The sequence below is a fragment of the Anabrus simplex genome, chromosome 1, assembly GCF_040414725.1.
Source record: "Anabrus simplex isolate iqAnaSimp1 chromosome 1, ASM4041472v1, whole genome shotgun sequence".
NCBI classification, from domain to species: Eukaryota; Metazoa; Arthropoda; class Insecta; order Orthoptera; family Tettigoniidae; genus Anabrus; species Anabrus simplex.
Genome location: NC_090265.1, coordinates 971830113 through 971855352, shown reverse-complemented (window position 1 = coordinate 971855352; position 25240 = coordinate 971830113). Strand labels below are relative to the sequence as shown.

General features: G+C 37.7%; 1 protein-coding gene across 1 annotated transcript in view; it reads left to right on the top strand.

Annotated features, from left to right (window-relative positions):
* The first annotated feature begins 7322 nt into the window (after window positions 1-7322).
* Window positions 7323-25240, top strand: part of LOC136857649 (transcription factor SOX-9-like) — a 202900-nt gene continuing 184982 nt past the window's right edge. The window contains exon 1 of the mRNA XM_067136473.2: window positions 7323-7567. Coding sequence (XP_066992574.2) covers window positions 7323-7567 — 245 coding nt within the window. The remainder of the gene's footprint in view (window positions 7568-25240) is intronic.

Genomic DNA, 25240 nt, shown 5'->3' with positions numbered 1-25240 from the left:
TTTTTATAGCGATTCTGAAGATTACTGAACAGGTTGGTGAAAAAGTTGTGGCAAAGACACAGAAATGACTTCTTGCATAATTCTGGAATACAGTATATGTAGGTGAGCCACCTGTCGTGAAAACTGATTGTTTCAAAATGCTCCATAGAAAGGCATCTGGCGCCGTAAAATCAGGACAGCTGGAAGAGTACGGGAATAGAGTTCTACGAGAAACTAGCCGACCTCTAGACTGTTGTTACAGTGACTTCCCCGCTGTGTGGACTGTACCTCCATCTTGCTGCATCCATTGTCGTTGGAGGGGTAAGATTCTGGCGCGATAAAATCGGCGCAAATCTTGCATGAATGGGATCTCTGTAGACTACCTGATCCACTGTTTTCAGATTCTGTACAGCATCCTCGACGAAATAAGGGCTCAATTCCATGACCGAACATGGCGCAAAATATCGTAACACGCGCTCTGTGAATAGGTTTCTGAATAATGACATCAGACCATTCAAACCGTAAAGAAACAAGTTGTTTGTCGATTGAAGTAGCCATCAAGGTTAAGACGGCTTTCGTCTGAAAAGCACATGTTGCAGAAGAAATCTAGATTCCCATACGTTATAGACAACAGTCGGATACAATATTGTAATCGGTATCACTCAACCCTTTCTGGTTAGACGCTGAGCGACTTGCATCAGGTGTGCAAATTCGCCCTGCTCTTTGAATATCCGCCTAACAGACCTATTCCTCATCTGAGTTTTAGCTTTGTTCGCCGTGGACTACGCTTTGGTAACTGCAACACCTATTTGAGAAGTCGTTGATGATTCTCGTTTGCGGTGATTGTTCTTAGGTGCCTTGTTGTCCCCTTTTGTTCATTAGAGTGATCCCGTATGACGGAAATTGCCAACGACAGCTAACATTGCTCTGTTATTTGGTGCCTCCTTACAAAATAACTCCTCTGACTGTTCTTTAACGTGAAGCAAGCCCGGCCCATTCTAACGCCCCACTGCGTATGACGTCTTCTCTCTTCTGATAACTATAATTGCAGAAATCAACACAACACTGAATTCATAATATGACAAAGTATTATATGCAATAAATAAATACTTCGTTGCTAAGGACAGCATTGTCGTTTGTTTTCTCACGTGCCATAAAAATGTTCAAGAGTACAATGATCGAGGACGGATTGCAGATTGCTCCTAATTAACCTAATTTTACTGACTTTTGAGTTTTTTTGTCGTTGTGATGTCTGCCGAGGTTAATTAATTACGTAGTGCTAGTATACTAGTAGAAGTAGTCCGACCCATTGGCTGAATGGTCAGCGTTGAGGATTTCACTTCAGAGGGTCCCGGATTAGATTCTCAGCCGGGTCGGGGATTTTAATCGCCTCTGATTAATTCTTCTCGCGCAGGGACGGGGTGTTTGTGTCCGTCCCAACACTTTCCTCTTCATATTCACACAACACACAACACTATCAACCACCACAGAAACACGCAATAGTGATTACATCCCTCCATATAGGATTGGCGTCAGGAAGGGCATCCGGCTGTAAAACAAGGCCAAATCACATGTGCGACGCAGTTCGCACCCGCGACCCCACAGGAAAAGAAGAGGTAGTATTAGTAGCAGTAGTAGTGGAGATCGGGTGATTTCAGGCAAACTTTATCTTACTGACGATCTGAAGTTCGTCTTTAAGTTCCAAGATCGTACGGTTTTCGACCCATAGTAAGTTCATGACTAAAATTCAAGCTGAGAAGAAGATTTTCTCTCTACTGTGTCGCACCTTGTCATTGCCACTACCTTCAACCTAGATCTCATTCTACCGTGACTATTAATACCGCCTACAGTAACCCACTGTTGATAACAGAATCTCCCATTATGCCAAAGAACATTCGTGCAGAAATCTCCCATACTCTTTCTCTGTATCTACAAAATGTGTACACAACTTTTTACTCCTGTCTTGCGTTACTGTGTGCATACTGAAGAAAACCTCTTTTAGGCCTGAAAGTACACTGGTTTGATTCCACATTTTTCTCCAACAATAAACCTTCTCCCAGTTCAACTTTGAAATGTATTGGTTTTATGGTGAGGTGCAGTAGAAGTATTTTCAAGCACGTACAGTGGTAATGAGTGGTAAAATACTGAAATTATATCAGTACAAGGAGTTTCGGCACAAAGCATGCGAGATTGTAACAGAGAGCTTTGAAACTAACGATATAAAAATGGGAGAGATGTCCAACTCGTTGGCTGAACGGTCAGCGTACTGGCCTTCGGTTCAGAGGGTCCCGGGTTCGATTCCCGGCCGGGTCGGGGATTTTAACCTTAATTGGTTAATTCCAATGGCCCGGGGGCTGGGTGTATGTGTTGTCTTCATCATCATTTCATCCTCATCACGACGCGCAGGTCGCCTACGGGAGTGAAATAGAAAGACCTGCACCTAGTGAGCCGAATCCGTCCTGGGATATCCCGGCACTAAAAGCCATACGACATTTCATATCATTTCACTGGGAGAGATAAAATTACTTTGTTACGAAGAGTAAATAATGTGCAATATTTCGGGCACTTGCCTTGCTTTGCATTCTATATAAAGACGTGAAATGTGCGAAAATGGAAAGAAAGTAAAAAATTTGCTAGCCCTTCAGTTTGACCACGAAATCCTTCTCGGCAGTTGCGTTGCAGTCACTACCCATGACTTGACATACTGCATGGCATATATCAGAATTTTGCAACCAGAGTTAAGGGGTTATCAACACAATACATACCAGTGCTGCACCCACTTTCTCTGACGTCATTCTACTTTCAAAAACGTTACGGTCAACAAGAGTAGAGAGTACTACGATTCAGATATCTACATTGCCCTGAATCTCAGAGCAAATTATTTTCAATCACTTGAACGCAGAATGACAGATGAGACATATTAAATAACTAAACTTAACTTTCAAAACCCCGATAGCCCATGGGCATTCTAAAAAGTACATTGATGTTTTTCATCTTGATTCAGTCAAATGACTGGGAGAACGACGGTCGTCAGGTATACATACATACACTCCTGTTTTTGAAAAACAGAACCCCTTGAAAGACTAGGAGTTCATATTCACAGGACATGTTCATTAGTATGTTCTGCAGAATTGATTAGCATTTCAGTCACCTAGGTTCAGCATGTGTCCTGTTGCCTAGCAGGCACTGGGTCCTCCAGGGGCACTGTTAACTTGTTCCATGCATGATGGCATCGACGCGTAGAAGACGCGAATGGCGTCCTGGGGTATAGCCATCCATGCTGCATTCACCTTGTTCCACAGTTCATCTTTGGTGGTTGGCACTGGATCACAGCGCCGCACCGGTCGTTTCATATCCGGTGATCGGGAGGGCCAGGGCAACAGTTTAACATCTTGTGACAACAAGTCATTGTGATGCCTGTCTCCCTGTCTGCGGCGAACTAATATGCGGCCATCCTTTTCAAACAAACAGAACCTGGATTCGTCCGAAAACACAATCTGCTGCCATTCCTGTCTCTAGTGACGTCGTTCCATACACCATTGCAGTCTAGCATGTTTATGCACTTTAGTCAAAGGTAGGCGGAGAAGTGGACGACGCGCCGGTAACCCAGACCGTAATAAACGGCGACGGACTGTCACTGCTGATAGTGTACGATGTGTTACACTGTTCCACTGTTACGCCAGAGCCAATGAGGACTCAGAACTGTCCTGCAATGCCATTCGGATGAGGTGTTGATCTTCTCGGGGGGTGGTCTGGGCGGTGAGTCCAGACCCATCTCGTCGTCTTCTACGGCCTTCTGTGAACCATTCTGTACACACCCGTTGCACTGCCGACACACTTCATCTCACACGAGCAGCAATTTCCTGGATGGATGCATCACGTTCTGTCATGCCCTAATGCGCCCTCTTTCAAACTCACTGATTTGACGGTACGGTTCTCGCGTACGTCTGTAAGGCATCCTGCACGTCTGCTCAAGTCACATTGATCAATTACCTTCGGTTTATAGCGACAACGAGAGCCGCAGGCACATTTTACCAGTCGGTGGTGGTGCGCCGAGATATCGATGTGGACCTTGAACCTGAGGGCCAACATGTTTCAAATGCTAATCATTTCTTCAGAACGTACTAATGCGCATGTTCTGTGAATATGAACTTCCTATCTCTAGTCTTTCAAGGTGTTCTGCTTTTTATGAACATAGTGTACATAGATCTAAAATGATGGTTCTCCATTAAGTCACGCTTTGTTATTTTAAAAACCCAATAGGTCAGGGGAACTCTGAAAAAGAAACCAGTCATATTTTTATATCTTGATTCACTTCAGGAGTTTTGAAGAGTAGTAAAACTAAGCAGATAAGGGGAGAGTTAAAAATAATATATCCAGTAATCAAGTATAGGTCATTAAAAAGAAATTAGTACTATTTAGAGCTCCAGAATTAGAGAGATAAAGGGTATGCTATTTTTTATTGTTCTACCTTGTTATTGCTTCATGTAAGGCCTTAGGAGCGTCGTGCATGTTAAATATGAGTGTTGAACAATGCGGGTATTCTAGGATTTTGTACTTGGCTTTAAGTGACGTGACTGACTTATTTGTTTGCAATGTATGTTGAGTCTTTAGCCTGAAGGCAGGTTGGATCTTCAATAGACCCACCATCAACTAAACATATAAACTGCTTGTATAGACGCAATAACGAAATAAGTAGTGAGGCAGTTTCCCGCTGCCTTCCATGCCAAGCCCTCATTGTAGCCTGAAAGTGACACTTCCCCAAGACAATATGTATTTGTATTGAGCCCTCCTTCTTTTGAAGCACCCACTGTTCGCTTAGCACAAACTTATTTCAGGATCAGGAGTATTTAGTTCTCTGAGGTGTTAACTTCGGAGATGTTTACTGACAATTTTGTGATCATGAGTTAAATGTTATGCTGTATCATCAGTCTACCGATTAAATACGAACGTTCTGTTTGTTCGACATCAAGATCAGTCTCTTTATTAGTTAATAGTTGCCTTGCAATATTAAGGCGGAGCAAAACAGAAAATGTTAAACTTTAGCTGTATTGAAGAAGTGTAGCCTACGTTACAACCGTTGTGTAAAATATAATTTCAGATCTTTTATGGCTTATGCGATTCTAGCTTAATAATAATAATAATAATAATAATAATAATAATAATAATAATAATAATAATAATGGAGATATTCGCGATTATGACATTTTCTAAATATCTTCGAAAATATATTATTAAGAAAATATCTTCTTGTGGACATCAGATTCCTATTTCACTTTAATTCCGCCTAATCCACCTGAGTATTTTTAGAATGAAATATTTTATAACTTCAAAACTGACATCACTGTTATTGTTACACAGTATTTGAAACTATATAACTTAGCCTACGTCTATTGTTGGGAGAAATATGCCACAAAATATGGTACCTGATGAAATGAAAATCCGCAGCCTATATCCAGTCATTCAACTGGGTCAGGAATACAACGAATAAAGCCCCCATCTAGTGGCAAGGATAGGAATTTTGCCGGCTGCCGAAGCCTGTCGCACTCCTCTGGGACAATGATTAATGAATGACAGGTGAAATGAAATGATAATGGAGAGTGTTGCTGGAATAAAATATGACAGGGAAAGCCGGAGTACCCGGAGAGAAACCTGTCCCGCGTCCGCTTTGTCCAGCACAAATTCCACATGGAGTGACCGAGATTTGAACCACGGAACCCAGCGGTGAGAGGCCGGCAGGCGATATGGTACGTGATAATGTTGACAAATATTGCCCCGAGCTGAGTGGTTCGAATGGTCAAGTGGTAGCCGAAGAGTCCGTACAAATAGTAGTGGAAGGCCACGGCCACTTCCTTCCACTTCCTAGGCCTTTCCTATCCCATCGTCGCCATAAGACCTATCTGTGTCGGTGCGACGTAAAGCAAATAACAAAAAAATAGTAGTGGAAAGTAAAAGCCATATTATTATTATTATTATTATTATTATTATTATTATTATTATTATTATTATTATTATTATTATTATTATTATTAAATCAGCACAACCTAGGCATTTGAGGATTATATACAACCGTACTTCTATCAGATAGGCCTAAGTGTAATAGTTTAAAGCAAAAAAATAATCGACATCTATGATTATATACTATGTTGCAGATAATCGGATTAAAATATATTTTACACAAAATTGAGCAAAAAGTTATATTGTCATTCGTGTGTACAGTCCATGTGCTTCATTATTTATGTAGTTTGGAAATATACGGCGAATCAGTGTGCCTTGAAAATTTTTTTCTGCAGACGTGGTACACAGTAGGTCTTCAATTAATTTAGTTATTCACTTCTTTCTCTTGCCTCAGATTAAGAGATTTTTCTTCAAATTTTCAATATTGAAGCACTACGCGCTAAATTGGGTGTTGCTTTTAAAAAATACGTTTAAACCAGTGTAATCGTGAAATACTGTTCTCTGCTGTTCCAGAAAATTAATTATTTTATCTGTATAAATTTGAACACCGGAATTTTTACTCAAATTGTATTTCATAAAACAAAATACGTTTGATACAGAATTAAATTGGGAGACCAGCGTGACGGTTTATTCTACAAGTGCATAGCCCCACCAACAACCACGTGAAGAACGACTCCGGCGGTCAGTTCCTGTCCACAGTCGGCGCGTCAATACCTCCTGCCACCCCCCGACGACGAGCAGCGAGCGGGCCCAGGGCATCAGCGCCCCACGTGTCGGCACCGCTCAGCCAATGACGCCACAAAGGAGGAGCAATCCGCTCGTTTGATTGGCTACACGCCAGCCGGGCAGGATTGGTCAACACTCCCTTCACATAGCACTTTTTCCGATCCTCTAATACTTTTTTTTTCATTAGTGTATATAGCTGATACATACCACATATACATATATTTCATCCCCTCTTCCTCGAGAAAGTCTCGTGCCATACTTAGCAAAGTGCTCCAGCTCTCCCCAGCTGACGTATGTAAGCTGTTTCTTGCCTACACAAGGGCTCATTCTTTCCTCCAACCTCAGGCGGAGAGGTGGTAGTGTGTTCATTCAAAAAGTTGGCTTGCAGAAAAGGCGCATTCCTGAACTACAAACACGCACGTGAAACGGCAAAAAAAAGTCAGAAAGCGGGGACGTCTTTTTTGTTATTGAAGTGAGAGGGAGGACCTTTAATATATTCATATACTGTACATGCGGACAGGCAAGTACAATGGTTCTACAGTATTGAGATGAAAAGTGGTATCGTGTTTCTATGGTTGAGAAGAGTCACGCACGCGTGGTAGAACTGTAATATAGTAGTAATAGTTTGAACAGGTGTGTAAGTGAGCGTGTGTATACGCATGAGTTGTGTGTCTGATATGATCTCGCACCATATTCTCCGCGGGGGTGGTGAATCCCCCGAGCCCGGGACATCCCCCTCGTCTCCGCGCCCCGTGGTTACCATCACCGCGAGCGCCGCGGCGAGTGTGGCGGCGGCAGCTGCCGCAGCTATGGACAGAGGCATGCCCGACAAGAGTGAAATCAACGAAGCCGTGACCAAGGTGCTCAAGGGCTATGACTGGACATTGGTCCCTACAGCAACCAAGTGAGTGTATTTACAATCTTTCATTTCATAGAATAACCTAAGTTTTGAACGTTGATATTTCATGTTGTGAAGAAATTAAATTAACGAATAATAGGAAGTGCAATTTGAAAAAGAAAATTTATTGTGTTCGAAATACGTCAAGATATTTCATTGTCTATAGCATTGCAAGAGCAAAGTGGTCGACCACGATTTCCATGTACATTCCTGTGCTGTCCATTCTTCATGATTTTGACAGGCAGGTTTATTCGAGCTGTATTGTCAACCATACTGGAAATGATTCTGTGACATTAACTATCCCATCCCCACGATAATGCTGTGAATACTCCATTTATGCTGTGGAATTCCGCCCAGTTATTAGTCCAAATTAATATTAATAATACCATTAAATCACAAGTCAGCAGTTAGATGTTGCTCATGGCATAAGTACACGTACAAGACCGTGACATCTTTGCTAATCTGTGCAATAATAATAATAATAATAATAATAATAATAATAATAATAATAATAATAATAATAATAATAATAATAATCAAGCAGAGCGGCTCAAAAGATTGATTGCTGGTCTTCTGAGTCCAGATTGGCAGGTTCGATTCCAGTTTACACCCATTTTAGGATCTTCGGATACGTAAGCTCTGTGTTGATAGATTTATTGGCACGTAAAACAACTTCTACAGGATAAAATATCCGGCAGCCCGATGTCTTCAAAACAGTAACACTCATTAGTTGGAACTGAAACGGATACCACCTTTATTATTATTATTATTATTATTATTATTATTATTATTATTATTATTATTATTATTATTATTATTACCTTGTATTGGACCGATTCTTGTCCTATGTACTCTATGTACAGGTTGCCAACGTTTCGTATACATTGTAATATTCATTATCAAGACGACAGAAATAGCTCGAACAAAGTTGATTATTCTCCCCAGATAGTTCAATATCGCGTGCTAGGATGATTGTGAATATTACAATACATTCGCAATGTCAGAAAGCTGTTCATAAAACGTCCCGGACAATAATGTTACGGACTGTAATGTAGTGGCCAAATAATAATAATAATAATAATAATAATAATAATAATAATAATAATAATAATAATAATAATAATAATAATAATATAGCTACTCGTTTAATGTCTCAGAAAGGTATCGAAGATTTGCGGCGACATAATGATGTAGTGATTGAGAAGGAAACGATCGTGCCCTTAATTATGGTACAGCCCCAGAATTTACCCGGTGTGAAAATAAGAAACCACGGAAATCCATCTTCAGAGCTGCTGACGGTGGAATTCATAATCTCCACCTCCCGAAGGCAAGCTCACGGCTACACGACCGCTCGTTCGGTAATAATAATAATAATAATAATAATAATAATAATAATAATAATAATAATAATAATAATAATAATAATAATAATAATAATCCCTTATTATGTATGCATTTACCCCGTACACTCCTGAAGAATCTGGTGTTTGAATTAGATAGAGAATGAATATTTCTGTCTCTAACCTAAAGGATCAGATCACGCTTATACCAGTTTTTTGTATTTTAGTGATTCAGTTCCAGCTGTTGAATACCTAATGTTTTTAATCAACAAAATATTATTTGGGTTTTAGTCATAACAGGTGTCAGCTAAATTATACTGAAGTTTGTCATCGATATTGGTTATAGTCGGGAGTTGATCTACCAACTGTTGAGTTTATCTGTTCGTCTCATATAGGTTCAGTACGGTAATGTAAGTACAGAATTTTCTTTCAACTCCAAGTCATTAGCCATGAACTAATTTCGTGAGCAATGTGAACTATTTTAAAAACGTGTTCCTTTCTAACATATTTTATTTATATATGTATCTATGTGGTGTGTTTCCTGGTAATTCTTTCTGTGACGGACGAAGAGAGTGAATCGCTAAGAATATGGAGTCTATTTGAAACCTATCATAAAATCTTCTTTTACAAAATACATGGAAGTATATTTTTTGAACAGTAATTCAGAATTATTTGTATAATATTGAAACTGAAGCATTGATTTTCAGAAATGATTAGAAATGTTAAATAGTCTTCTGTTACTGTTCAATTTAGTTTTTAAGGTACAAACAGTGAGAAAGTTTTGCAAACCCCGTGCGGCCGTTAAAGATCTGGCACACCTTTGAACATTGGCGGGAAAGGTGGTGATGCTGCGGCTACCATTCACGTGTATGCGGAGCGCGTTCACTCGTCTGGGGTATTAGCTTCAGAGGCTTTTCGAAGAAGCTTTTTTCCTCCACAAGCAGCAGTTTTTTGTCAAATATAAATCCAGACACCCATTACAAAGGATTGTTCCTTAGGTTTCGTAATGATCGTACAATGTTTTATGTCCCTATCAGCTCAAGTAAATGCTTAAATTTCACCCAAACACGGTTCCCCAGCCTTTTCTCAAACACCAGACTCCAGCCCAAGAACTTACTTTTGATTATTGAATTGCAGTATTATTAATGTCGGCCACTAGTCAGTTTTTCTTCACATTCGGCATCCGCTAAATCATATTATCAGTGTTGAATGTCCCATACGAAATATCCTGTGGAATGCCTTCTGATATTTAGAGACGAGAAAAAAGGTCAAAAAATAAACAAAATAAGATTTTTCTCTGTAATAACTAATTGAAAAAGGAAAACATATTTAGTATATTCACCAGCTCATTCTAGAAACATTCACTTTCTTCAAATATCGGCCCTTATATGTCTACCCATCACATTCTACATATTTACATGCCTTGAAATAACAGCCCGTGAGATCATAGAATAAATTATTGACTTAAGATTTATCTTGAATGACATAAATCTAAAAAAAAAAAAATGGAAGAACAGATTGACTAAATAAGTCATGGATTATTTGATTATTCTTGAATATACTGTAAGTGTTCATTATTGGTTAGATACATCTCGATGGTTAATTTTCTACTTGTAATATTACAAATTCCAACAACTTCTTCCAACTTTTCAAAATGACTCTTGATATATATCTCCTCCCACAGTTCCATAATCGAGACAGGCAGCCGGACATGCTCAAATAGAAGAGAAAACAAATAATTTTTAGTGATGTCTATCATCATCTTTTGTTTCAACCACTAATGTGGTTATATATAGTTTAATCAGCTTTAGTGGCACACACTTTCAGTTCTACTTGCATATTAACGGTATAATCTGCATTTTAAAAGAGTATTGAAATTAATTTGTTTTCAAATATTTTAAAAGTCTCTGTGGATATACTTTTCCGAGAATAGGGTTAACTTTATAAGTTTAGAAAGAATACTGATTACGAGGGAAGAAACTGAAACAATAATTCTGACAAGTTAACGAATTTTAACTTGGAATTTAGAAAGAAAACCGCATAAAATTTTCAGAATGAAAAATTCATGATTATGTCTTGATTCTTGTTGTCAATTCGGTAATGACTCTCTGCTTTCCGTAATATGTTTTAAATGAGAGAAAAGAAAGGCCAGCAGGTTATATTATTAGCAGAGGAATCAGTTACTGTATTTAAAATTTCGTCCTACTTCAGGAGTACTGTTTGAACTATAGAAAGGCTTTCCAATTGATCCGAATCAAGTTACCTCGAAGAGACGAGATTTTGATATCTTACTCCACACAAATTCTTGCTCTCTGTGAAAGGATCGCACTAACAACCAGGTTATTATTTATAGAGGCCTCAGTAATTATGATGGAATGGAGGAATTCGTAGTAGAAGGTGCCCATATTTATACAAACAGAACATCAATTATGTTCAAAGATATTTATTTATCACTACTGACGACGTTAATTTTCAAATATGATTCTTTCAACACGATATTGCTGTTAATCGCTGTGACAGCTGCATTTTAAACATATTTAGATACATTTAAATTATGTAAAACTAATTACCTCTATTGCTTAATATTACCACGAAATTTTATTTATAGAAAATTGTTTTTACCATGTTAAAAACATTCATTCGAATATTTAGGATATTTCTCTCGATTAGTAAAAACGTTAGGTAGGTGTAATTTCATTGACACCCAAAATATAGCGACATTCCAAAACAAAATCTATAAACCTTTAAAATATCAATACGTTTGAAAGGTTTTCATTTGCCTGTAGTAGAAATATATAATGTATAACTTGCTGTAAGTAAACTTGTGTCCTCGTTTTCCTCGAGGTGGTGCAGCTCTTTTCTCGGACATCTCAATGGAGGTAAGTCGCGTCTACTATTTTAACCTCATACCAGCATTCCCGCCAATCTTTAATCATTGGCAATACTAGGAATCACACCCGGATTTACGAGGACAACAGTAAATAGCGCTAACCTTTAAACGACTGAGGTGAAACGTTCGGAGCTGTCAGTGAGGGATGGCTTGGAGCAACATCAGTAAACGAATGATTTTGAGTGGATTTTCCAAAAGTAGGAAAGATTATAATATGAAAATAAAATTGTAATTCTAGAGGAATTCGGGATTGGAATAATTTACCAAGGAAATGTGTTTGATAAATTTTCAACTTTGATATCATTTAAGAAAAGACTATGGAAAGAAGCGGTAGGGAATCTGGCACGTGGGCGACAGTCCTAAATGAAGATCGATGGTGATGATGATTATGATTAAACGACATATATATGAGGATTTTAATGGTATATCTTCGTACATATTATGACAGTTGAGCGAGTGAGCGGGTACTTCCTCTTAGTAATTCTAACACACATACTAAATATGTATCATATCTATTCAAATGATTTAATGTAAAATACTCTTTTAAAATTCATAAACGTTGAGCTCAAAATAACTATTACCAATTCCAATCCCTTCATGCAACCCAAGAAAAAAGTTTAAAAAATAATTTCATGAGATAAGCACTTGGTATAAACGTTGAGCTCAAAATAATTATTACCAATTCCAATCCCTTCATGCAACCCAAGAAAAAAGTTTTAAAAATAATTTCATGAGATAAGCACTTGGGAGGTAATCAATGCGATGGTTTTACGAGTTATTTTTGAAATCGTAGTTGACATTAGCCTAGAATAAAAGTTGGATAACATTATAAGCAAGCTTCAATAGGACTGAATTCAGGTTTATACTTATTAACTCAAAGTAGGGACAGAGGCTGTTCCAAACTTAGGACTATTAGAGACACCCTGTGTTGTACTTGTATAGTAGTTTATCTAGACTTCAAATCGTCGTCTTACATGAAATCTGTACCCAAAATTTCATTTTATAAAGGAAACATGAAACATATTAAGAATTAAAAAACCAAATTGGTTGTATTGTACCAAAAGACAACAAGTAAAACTGAATAAACGCACATCAATATAGCATTTACATAATTATTTCCCTTCATACGTTGTTCAAATTTAGATCCTAAGGTATCTTTAATCAGAGAACAATTTCCTTTCACAGTAACGTGATGACGTCTTTAGTGTTTACTTTTGTAATTAATCACACTTTAGAACTACGAAAAGTACTCAAATTTCAAATAAAATACTATTCCATAATTTGCTTTCTGTTCCACTCAAGAGATCTGGTCGAAGTTAATGGTTGACGATGAATAACTACAAAGCTTATGTAGACAGTTCAGTTCTAAAGTAGGCTACAACTCTATTGGATTGTCTAGTTTCAAGGCTTTGAAGTTTCAACAGGTTCAATCAAAAATACTAATATACTTTTTTTTTAAATATCTTATGTCACTTATTTCCCACGCATGGCTTCTGACTCCAACTTGGCAGGTTCAATCCTGGCTCAGTCCGGTGGTATTTGAAGGGGCTCAAATACGTCAGCCTCTTGGCACGTAAAAGAACTCCTGCGAGACAAAATTCCGATACCTCGGCGTCTCCGAAAACCGTCAGAACTAGTTAGTGGGACTTGAAAACAATAACATTATTCATTATTATTCCATTCGCATTAATTTAGTAGGTTTCGACGAACGTACTCAATGATTATAATGTATCACTAGTATGGAAACATTTGATTCTTATTTTATTAACTCGTTATCTGTTCTGATATCTTGACTTGCCAGATTTCTTTTTTTACAAGTTGTTCTACGTCACAGGTCTTATGGCAACGATGGAGTAGGAAATGGCTAGGAGTGGGAAGGAAGCGCTCGTGGCCTTAATTAAGGTACAGCTGTAAGATTTGCCTGGTGTGAAAATAGGAAACCACGGAAAACCATATTTAGGGTTGCCGACAGTGGGGTTATAACCCACTATTTCCCGAATGACAGTCACAGCTGCGCGCCCCTAACCTCACGGCCAACTCGCTCGGCTTACCAGCTAGTCACTCCTAGCATGTTTATATTGGAAAATAGGTTTTGGACTTCATGATTTGTAATACAGATTCTGAGGGGCTCTGTACAGATCATACGTTCCCATCTTTACTTGAGATCATGATTAACAGTCCTCCCCAAGAAAGAGAAAATAACAACATTAACAATTATAAATGTCTACATTCGGATGTTTGTAAATTCTATAACCTGACTGTATTCCGGATCCGAGTGGTCGCTCTCATTGTAGGACGGACGATTTATTTATTTAATAAATCTATTTCCGTCATATATTTGAATTTCTCATTTTGAACATAGGAATAAGTCCTGAGTATTATTGTGGTGTCTACGTATAAACATTTATTTTACGAACGTCAAAGACATTGTTTCGTCATGTTCATAAGAGATGTTTACACTCGGTCGTCGGTCTGACTCTTGCTATTAATTGTGTAGCCTAGCTTTGATATCACTAGCAAAATTGAAAAGCATGCTAAAAGAATATATTGCGAATTAGGAATATATTTGTCATTTTAAAACTAGCCGATTTTTAAACATGTGTATTATGAGCGTTGCAACCGAGTTAGGGTCACGAGAAGCTTTGAAAAACCGTGAATTTAGTACTTACTTGAATAACATACTTTTTAATGTCAGTATACATAGTATTAATGAGCCGTTTTAACTATAAATTACTTATCGAATATGAATCTTAATAAAGTGTTCTAACGGTACACAATCTTGACCGCCTGAAATTGGCGAGGCGAACAAATTTCACCTCTAACAATGGCGTATGTTCTCCAGAGGTGCTTGGTGCCCGGTCTTTCGAGTAGATGCCGTATAGGCGACTTGCGGGTCTGTGAGGATAGATGTTGAATAAAGCACAAATACCCAGCCCAGAACCACCCTATGAAGGTTAAAATCCCAAACAAGGCCGGCAATCGAACCGGACCCTTGGACCAAAGGCCAGCATGCTAACCCTCTATCCATGGAATCAGACATACCACTGAATCACTGATGCGTACAGTTTTATAACAGTTCCTGAAGTAGAAGTTTACGCACTATTAGCAGTGCCTGAAGAGAACCCCTTGAACACTGGCCTAAAAGTAAACAAGTGTGCGTAAAGTAATACTTATTCATAAAAATACTCAAGCAGTTCATTTTCAACACACTCATTGATACTCATTAATATTAATACCCATTAATACTTTTTCAAGCACGCATCTATACACTTATCATACTGCACAGATTATTTTTCTTTGAATTTTCTGAAATCAATTTTTAAACTGCACTTTCAACCGAACCACCTGAACTCGTTCGCAAAAATGTGCATAATACGATTGGATTTTCTGCACGATTTATACTTCAATGCTTGATAAAGCCGCATAGACAATTCTACTTTGTTTTCTCTTGACACCTAGGAACGTAATACGTTGTTGATAAATGAATTCAATGCCTTATACATATCGTAGTGATGGCTATTTAAACAAACAAGTTGAAAATACTATTCATAAAAATGGTTGTATTTCAATCTGTGGCTATCGTAGAAAAACATTTAATTATACATATTCTAAAGTAGATTCTTGACTCGTTACTTTACGGATTAATATAACGCAATAACTATAACATACTATTATTCGCAAAACTTCTTGCAAAAATGTGTATTGCAACGAAATAGTCAATAACAATATTAGCCTAGGCCAGGGATGGCAACCTATGACACGCGTGCCACACGTGAACACGATTTCTGTGGCAAGTCAGACAACAAATTTTCATGTTCTTAACATGTAATAGATAGGTCGAATATCTAGCAACACCGCATATTTTAACATTACGCTTTAATAAAGAAGTATGTCTCAGTTAATTCTATGGCCATATTTTTTTAAAATCTAACGGTCCCCACTAAATCCTATATAATCATTGTATTAGGTTAAAGCAAAAATATACCTGTCTTAAAATTTACCTCTCTAAAAATATGTAATTTTCAGTGTTGTTTGCAAAATAAAGTCATGCAATATTCAGTCGAATGGATTTGTATGTAATGCAATCTAATACATAAAGAAAGTCAGATGTAGCATTTTACGATAATTTTAAAGGAAAATAACCAACAACACACCAGACAGTAAAAGGTAATAAATTGACACGCTAGTTGGTAAATATTTACCATCCCAGATCTGGGCTAAGTAAATATATAAGTGTACGTTTTCTGACACTTTTAGAAACTTAAGCGTCTCTTAAAATACAGTCGAATCCGTTTATTGCGACATCGCTTTTAACGACGTATTGGGTATAGCGGCGAAATCTAATGGTCCCCACTAAATCCTATATAATCATTGTGTTTAAAACTCGCTTAGTAAGACGTCGCTTATTACGACATACCGTATTAAAACGGCGTCCTTTGATCACATTTTCCGAGAAATGTATCGGCTATAACGTCCAATGCTGATTTTTATTTGTTACGTATTTGGAGATTTGCTGACAACGATGTAACGCTTATTATTGTAGATTTCAAATCAGTCTGTATGTTAGTCAAGGCAAGCACCGCAAGCACAGTAAAAGAAACATCTTTAATGTACAAAAGTCACGCATAATATGGTGATTAGAACATAGGAAAAGAAACATCAGCATCGCGAAGAATTTGTGTATGTGACTCTGAATGATTTCTACAATTTGGAAAGAAAGAGAGAAAATAGTCTCTTTTCGAAGAAAATGCTTTAAAATCAGTGTCAGAATATCTGAGTAAAAGCATATTTGAAGAAAATCGTTACTTAGACGGCTTCAGACCAATTCTTCAAGCCAAAGTCAATTAAATTACTCGCAGTCCCACTCCACAAATAGAGTACTTCTTTCAGTTACATATTTTGAAGTTTTAACCTTACAGATATGACATTTCCAGCAACAAAACAATAACCGGTTTGTGCGACTATTGGCTCAAACGACCGTTGATTGGCGGTCCCTTCGGAGTCGTTATAACTCATTTCGACTGTACTGGAGGAGATGAAACATATAACATTAACACTGATTTGAGGTAAAATTGACACCTAATATTAAAAATATAGAGCCAATGTCTGTTAGCATTACCTCGAAAATTGGAAAATTGATAAAGTCTGGCACAATGAAATGGAATTTTAAAAATTACTTCCGTGTAGTTCTAATTATACATAAAACTGGAGGTCTTGTAGCCATGACATGTGTCACATAAATCTGAAAGATTACTTGCATTTTTTGAATGCGACTTTTTCCTTGCTACAGACGCCTATTGCTTGGCAAAAGACGGTAAATGATATATTTCAGGATCATATATATGTGAAATGTATAATTGTAGACGACCTCACACATATAATTGGTAAATGCCACCCAGTAACAAAGTAGCCTCATTTTCTCAAAAAGAAACATTTTCTCCGCCAATACCATCCCTGATGTTTCTTGTCGGTATAGTTCTGATGCCCCCTCTATTTGGTTAAATTTTGTAGGATTGTGAAAGAAGCTTACGTAGTATAGATTTCACAAGTGTAATCTCCAAATTTTAATAAACTATTGAATATGGTATGTATTAATTTCAGACAAGGAAACTCTCATCCAAATTGGTAGTCATTTTCTTGGATTATCTATTAGCTGTATCATTCACTATTAGCGGTAACTTAGTTTCAGTATCAACTGCTCTCGGAATTTTCGCCATCACCACCACTGATCACCACCTGGATGCTGGGAAACAAGAGTAAACTCTGACTACGCCCTTTATTTCTGTGAGCAACTCGCGCCAAGGAACGAAACTGATATAGAAGGCATCCCTCCAATTGCCGCTATTTTTATAAAAGTTGTAGGCCAAGGACATTCGAAATATACTTAAGAACTCGAAGTAGGCTGGCGTACTCCATCGTAGTCTGATATACATAATTCCTTGAAGTTTTATCTACGCACAGTATTCCATATTTTGAAATCCTGAAAAAGAAGTAACATATATTGAGGTAGAATAATCTCTTTTATCTTTACATATAGTTCCATTTTCACCCTTAAATGACTGAAAACTATTATTCCTTGTATTTGATTAGAACCCAAGTGTGGCGTATTACAATCTACGAGCAATGCCATTTGAAAAAGAAACCCGCTGCTATTTTAAAAAGTCTGCAAATAACTGATAAGATATAATTTAGAAATTAAATTGAGAATGCAAATTCAAAATTTCAATATTCACATAATATTTGTGCTGAAAAATATATTTCGATAACACATCCATTGCCATAGCTCAGATGATAATTTCGAAAGACTAAAAACCTGCTGTGATGGAGAACCTAGTTTTCATTTCTTTCGCTGACAACGGCTAAAGAGAAGTCCAAGTTCTTTCAAGGTAAGTTAAAAACAATTACAAGTACAGACTAGCAAAGATGCCGTAATAATCAACTATCAGAAAGTTTCTATCAATAACAAGCACAGAATCGATTACTGTCAGATCAAATCTGAGCTTAGGAGGTAGTTACGAAATACTTTGTCAGAAAGAAATTCTTGCAGTTCGTCAAGAACAGAACAAGTAACCAAGCAAGTAAGCGAGCAGTGGCAAATGGCGATTATAGAATATTCGACTTTTCAATCAAAATCGAAACAACGAATTTTGTAGCAACGCCTTTGCTTCCTGAGTATATTATAGCTTTACCTTTGATATCGTGAACATAGCCACGCTATCTCACATTTGGTGTGGATCCGAACCATAAGACTGCGGCTTCCGATTTCAAAAATCCCACATGCATTAGCCGGGATTAGCCGGGATATGGACCGTGGTCGCTTGGGTCTGAGTGTAGAAATATCCTAAATGAAGGTCTCAATAGCAGGGTGGTCCATAAGTAGTTAAACATCCTTTGCCTGCTCTAATTGTAATATTCAAAGATATCCACATTTGTTAGAGTTAAAATCTTGAGAAAATCAAACTTATCGTGAAATGACAATCCGTTATTCAGGCCTTTCCGATTTTCTTGTGTACATCCAATCAGAATACTATTTATTATTCACTACTGGCGTCCATTGAGTAGTAGGCTAATTATAAAAATAGGCAAATAACGATACTGATTCCACTAGTGTCAAATTGTTGACTTGTTCGATTTGACTTCCTATCTACCATTTGATGTAAAATACTCTAATCAGTACCCCTTCAATTACTACACAAAGTAGAGTTTCATAAGCTTGGATGGGAATTTCAATTAAAAATGGTCCAGTTTTTAATTATAATATTGGTTTCACGTCCCACGAACTACTTTTACGGTTTTCGGAGACGCCGAGGTACGGGAAGTTTGACCCGCAGGATTTCTTTTTCGTGCCAGTAAATCTACTGACACGAGGCTGTCGTATTTGAGCACCTTCAAATACCACCGGAATGAGACGAGATCGAACCTGCCAAGTTGGGTTAAGAAGGCTCTGCCGTCTGAGCCACTCAACCCAACACAATTTTTACAACTTTATATCGAATGATCCACAGTCATCATAAAATAGAGAGTGATGACTCACAATACAACAGTTCATAAATACAATCTATATCAGCATAAATTAAAATTATTATAACCAGATTTCAGAAGGCCGGCCCTGTGGTGTAGGGGTAGCGTGCCTGCCTCTTACCCGGAGGCTCCGGGTTCCATTCCCGACCAGGTCAGGGATTTTTACCTGGACCTGAGGGCTGGTTCGAGGTCCACTCAGCCTACGTGATTAGAATTGAGGAGCTATCTAACGGTCTAGCGGCCCCGGTCTAGAAAGCCAAGAATAACGGCCGAGAGGATTCGTCGTGCTGACCACACGACACCTCGTAATCTACAGGCCTTCGAGCTGAGCAGCGGTCGCTTGGTAGGCCAAGGCCCTTCAAGGTCTGTAGTGCCATGGGAGGCGGGGAGGGGGGAGATTTCAGAAGCTAAATTCCATAATCAGTACAAATAATTAAAAGTTGCATTTAACATGAGACTAGTATTTCAAAACTGCCCACATAAAATGTGCCATTGAACAGATATTGCATTGATATAAATACGAACTGGTCGCCAATTTAATTTCTATTCAACGGCAGATTGTATATGATTAAGCCTCATTTTAAATTTTAATAATTTGTACTGATTATGGAATTAGATTCCGAAAACCGGGTATAATAATTTTTAATCATTTGTGCTGATGCAGAATGTATGTTTTTTTACTAATTTTTCATTATGCGCAAGATATTTCTCCTGTTGTAACTTACTATAATTCGTCTAGGATATTACAATAATTCTCTACAGTTGCAAAGGAACAGAGTTTGCAAACACAGTTGAGAGACAGCAGTTACTTATTGCTGTTGCCAACGAAAAGTCAGAAAAGTGCGGTAGTTGTCCGCACTATCAACTTTGAAACATTACAGTATGAGATACATGCTAATGATTAATATGAAATACCGTGTCATTACAGTATAGTTGGCGCCGATTTTAGTTCCAGTAGTGACATTTGTAATTAGTTGCGCTCGCCGATAAGTGTTTCTTCGCCCACAAACTCGCTCTTGTAATACTACCTGTCGCGTTCCTCACGCCATCGAGTGGGTCCTATTAGTACCCGAACACGTGCCGAGAGAGCAGGTGAAGAGTGGGCTCGTACCCATATCGTACAGACCACCTGCCACCTACCCTCACCACCGAACACACTGTAGAAAGCAAATAGTTTCTTAGCGAGCGGACTTTATATCAGCATCGTATGAGTGAACCTTTGCTACCACAGGAAACGTTAGCAAACCCTTGCATAGTCTCTTACAAAGCAGTAATTCTGACTTATCAAATCAAAGAATTCGAAAACAAATATTTCTCACTGATTCTTTTATTCTATACCACTAAAATCCATTTCGAAATAATATTCTACCTAAGCAGTAATAGAAAAGCATGTATTTAATCTCCGAGTAGTTCCATCTAATTCATCTTGATTCTTTCTCAAAAGCTGAGGATAATGCGTATATGACAGTGGTTTGATAAAGAGTTATATATGAAAACTAAAGTTCCTGATGAGGAATGTGGACGGCATATTTCCACACTTATAATTTAATTTTTAATTTCGGGAGATGACACTCTGATTCAACTGGCCTTTAATACATCTGTGGAAAGAGAACACTTTTATAATACTTATAAGGGTAGAGGGTTTGTATCTCGTAGCTATCGGCTTGAATTCGGAAAATAGTGAGTTCGAACCCCACTGTTTGACAGCCCTGAAGATGGTTTTCCTTGGTCTCCCATTTTCACACTAGGCAAATGCTGAGGCTGTACCTTAAACAAGGTCACGGTCTATGCCTTCCTACTCCTGGCCATTTCCTATTCCATCGCCATCATCACCGTGTCGGTGATACGTAAAAGTAAAATTAAAAAAAAAAAAATTACGATGAGATTCACCTAAACTCTAAAACAATAACATCAATGGATTCATAATTAGTGACACTTCACATGCCGTTCCTCTTCCGCGCAGCTTAAGACGCTAAGTACATTTCGCTCAGAAAATTCCCTCCATAAGAAAAGCCGTCGTATGAACATTATACGACATAAAAATCACACACGTCCATAGCGAAAGTTCGTCGTTTTATTTTCATTGTTTTGATTATATATGAACCGCCTTCTCTGATTCTTTCTTTATCTATATCCTGTGTTTTATATAACATACTTCATTTCAAATTACTGAGAGTTCTGAAGAGAAGTCATGTGATGAGAAAGGTCTAAATCAGAAGAACGTCGATTGGGTGTCTTAAATCATCCCCTTCCCCTGTAATATCCAAAATAATGAGGGGGCACAAGATCATTTCTCTACTGACTTCAGTTGTGCAGTCGATTTGTGGTTATCCCTCGGTTTCCAAGTTCCTAAGATCCCAAGATTCCCAAGGTCTTCTGCGGGACAAAATTTCGACATCCTAGCGTCTCTTAAAATGTACAGCAATTGAAGAGACCTCAAACAAATATCAGTAGTAGTAGTAGTATTAGCATGTTTTCTCTCTCAAATACGTGTGAATTTCCGGCTATCAGGGACAACAACAACAACCAGTGACAGAGTGATGGAGGTACTGAATCAGGAACTAAACCACGGACAGAACGAGATCGGAAACGCTTGCATATGGATAATAACTGGAGCCCTTCACTACTATATCAAGGCGTACACTCAGCCTGCAAGTGCTATATTAACTGGGTTTCTGAGTCACCTCAGGAAACAACGCTTGAAGATGGTCAGACAGAAGTGTCTTCAAGAAGCTTTTGGAAAACAAATTCTGAGGTGCCTTCCTATGATGTGTTGTGTGTAACATCTATCAAATTTTATGTTATTATGAAGAGTATTTTGTATTTAGCACGACTGTGTATATACTGTAAAATGGTCTATAACTAAGATGGTAGTGCTCCTAGTGTGAAAAAGGGGAAAAAGTGATTTTTTTCAGTTCAAATACTATCTAAACAACTTGATGTTCTCCTGTATTAATTTTTAATTTTTAAAATGCGAACTTTCACGCGTTATGATAGTGGAATAATTATAAACGTGTTTTAATGTCTGTTTCTAATCACAGATTTGCTTTGTGCGGTATTGATATATGTTTAAGAACCACGGGTCTTTATCTTTCAAACAGCAGATTTTGGTTTTTTAAATATCAATTGACAAGTCATATGATGGTAGCGATATTTTAGAACTTGAATCATATTCTCAGAAAGTTTGGCTCTTTGTTTGAATGGCTAGCGTAGTGGCCTTCGGTTCAGAAGACTCCGGGCTCTATCCCTGGAAGAGTATTTTAACTTCGTTTGGTTAATTCCTCTAGATCTTGGGTTGCGTGTTTGTGTTCGTCCCAGTACACATCTACACGCAACGTACCACACTTCCAACTATCACAGAAAAAGCAATAGGGAACACATACCTCTATATTGGTTTGGCGTCGGGGAGAGCATCCGCCTGTAAAACTGGGCTAAGTCCACAGAAGTGCCGACCCCAAGTAAATGGGTGAAAATGCCAGGAAAAAATAAGAAGGCAATATTCTTAGAGCACAGGTGTTGGTGAATTAAAAATGTATTAAGTCAACAAATCTGTTTTACGATTTGTCTTGCATGGCTTGTACTAGTTAGTATAGACAATAGAATACAAGGAATGGACAGAAACCGGGCGAGTTGGCCGTGCGGTTAGGGGCGGGCAGCGGTGAGCTTGCATGCGGTAGATAGTGGTTTCGAACCCCACTGTCGGCAGCCCTGAAGGTGTTTTTCCGTAGTTTCTCATTTTCACTCCAGGCAAATGATGGGGTTGCACCTTAAGGTCACTCCTAGTCCCTGCGTATCCCAACGTCACTATGTGACTTATCGGTGTCGGTGTGACGTAAAACAAATTGAAATAAAAGGATGGACAGAAAATCACGAACGGCAGAAGTAACAGTAACTGGAATGTCGTGGATGGAAATACTTTTAATAATAACAATAATATACTAATATGTTAGGGGATGAATGAAATGAATGAAGGAATAAAAAAAAAAGAAATAAACAGATCCATCAATATGTCGAACGATTTTGAATGTAAGAAATAAATAAATGCTGATAATTTGACTTCGATTAGTGTTAAAGTTAAAAACATTAAGCAATTCTAACATAATAGAATAAAACACTTCCTACCAAAGATTTTGGCCCTGTGTAAAGTGTGAATATTATTGCTTTGTCCCTTAATACTAACATCACCATCTCCGTCTTTTGTCACGAACATATGCAGGCGTTAGAAATGTTATTCTCAGAATTCAACAACATTAAACAAAATGCTACCATTCAAAGGAAGAGAGGTTGTATTTCAGGAAACGATCATAAGAAAAGGTACAATCCACAATCTGATCGAGATTGGCAGGTCTCGTTATTCTGAATATTTCATATCTACTCAGTATTGGTACAATCAAATCAGTAGCTTCCCAGACAGTTTTTATTCTTTCGGCATAAAAAATAATAACATGCGTTCTCTTTTTTCTGCCTTACAGTGTATATTTCATTTTATTCTTTTATTGAAGATGGAATTAGTGTTTCAGTTACGTTTTGTCGATAACTTGTTATCCTTATCGAACATCACAATGCACTCCACCTCTTCATTCAAAACACCACATTATCCTCTGTTTTATTGGTCGGGAATATATCTTAAATTTGTAAACGACTGCTTAACATTCCGTTTCTTTAATATTTAAGATGATTTTGTGAGCATACTGCACGACTTATTCACTTAGCGACTTCGTAGTGCTTTAATCTTATCCGATCCGTTAATAATATTAGTGAAATATTAACGTCCGCTTCTATCCATGCATATCATTGCTGTTGAAATCAGATTTTTTCTCATCAAGGAAATATCGTAAACTGGTATCAACTAGATAAGGGCACACAAAGGAACTATTGATGCAGGCTCTTTGAAAGCACATCGCACGAATTTTCCTTTTTCACCAGTCCTCTGTTTAGCACTTCATTCAGTTCATATTGAATGATTCACTGCGCATGCATTTTAGGGATAATTTTATTTAATTAATTCAAAAGTAACGTGAAATCTAACAACCATCAGTCATGAGAAAAGTGCGTGCAATCACTGTGATCTTCATATTGTATTCTGAAGCGATATTAGTAAAAAACCTTCACGTTCATAATTATGGAACATCTCATCAATATATATGTTTAACTGCCAAGGGACTCACGTGATTACTTTGAAAATCGGTTGCTTTAATTTGTAATATCCTTGGAGTAGAGCTCTGTGTGGTGCAAACTATGATATGGTGGCGTGACTAATGACAATTTTGAACTGAAAATCTTTGCATTAGGAGCCTTTTATCTAGATAATTGGAATTCATAAACATTGTGGGCTACAAATGAAATGTAAAGGAATGTATCTCAGTGTTAATACGATTTTTATATCATGTGGATTACACAAAATGAATGACGTTTAAGCTCGTCATCTGTAGCTGCAAATTATCCATTACTTTAGCAGAAAATAGCTACATAATTTTTGGGCTTTTTAAAATATAATTTCATAGCTTAACTTAAGTTATGTTAAGCTTCCTGATCTAGGCAATCTCAGAACGGGGATTTTAAAAAATGGAAAATGGAAATCTATTGAAATTTGATTTTTTTTCTATGGTAAATGACTATGAATACAGTAAGCTTTCCGAAGTGATCTTATTTCTTAACATATTGATCTTCTTTCGAAAGTACTCCTGGATTTCATCATTCGTATCCAACCTTTCTAGACCAATTGTTATTCTCCCTCATTTCCGACGGTATTATGTTTGATAAACTTAGGAAGTTTCTCGCTTTCAAATCTCTCCTGAGCCCTTTTCTTCCTTTATCCGATACTTTCATTCTTAGAAGCGTAAGCAATCTTCCTCTTTCCCTATAGCTCTTTACAAATTCAATTTGAAATGTCGCAGAATATAGAAGGGACTAAATAACGATTCGATA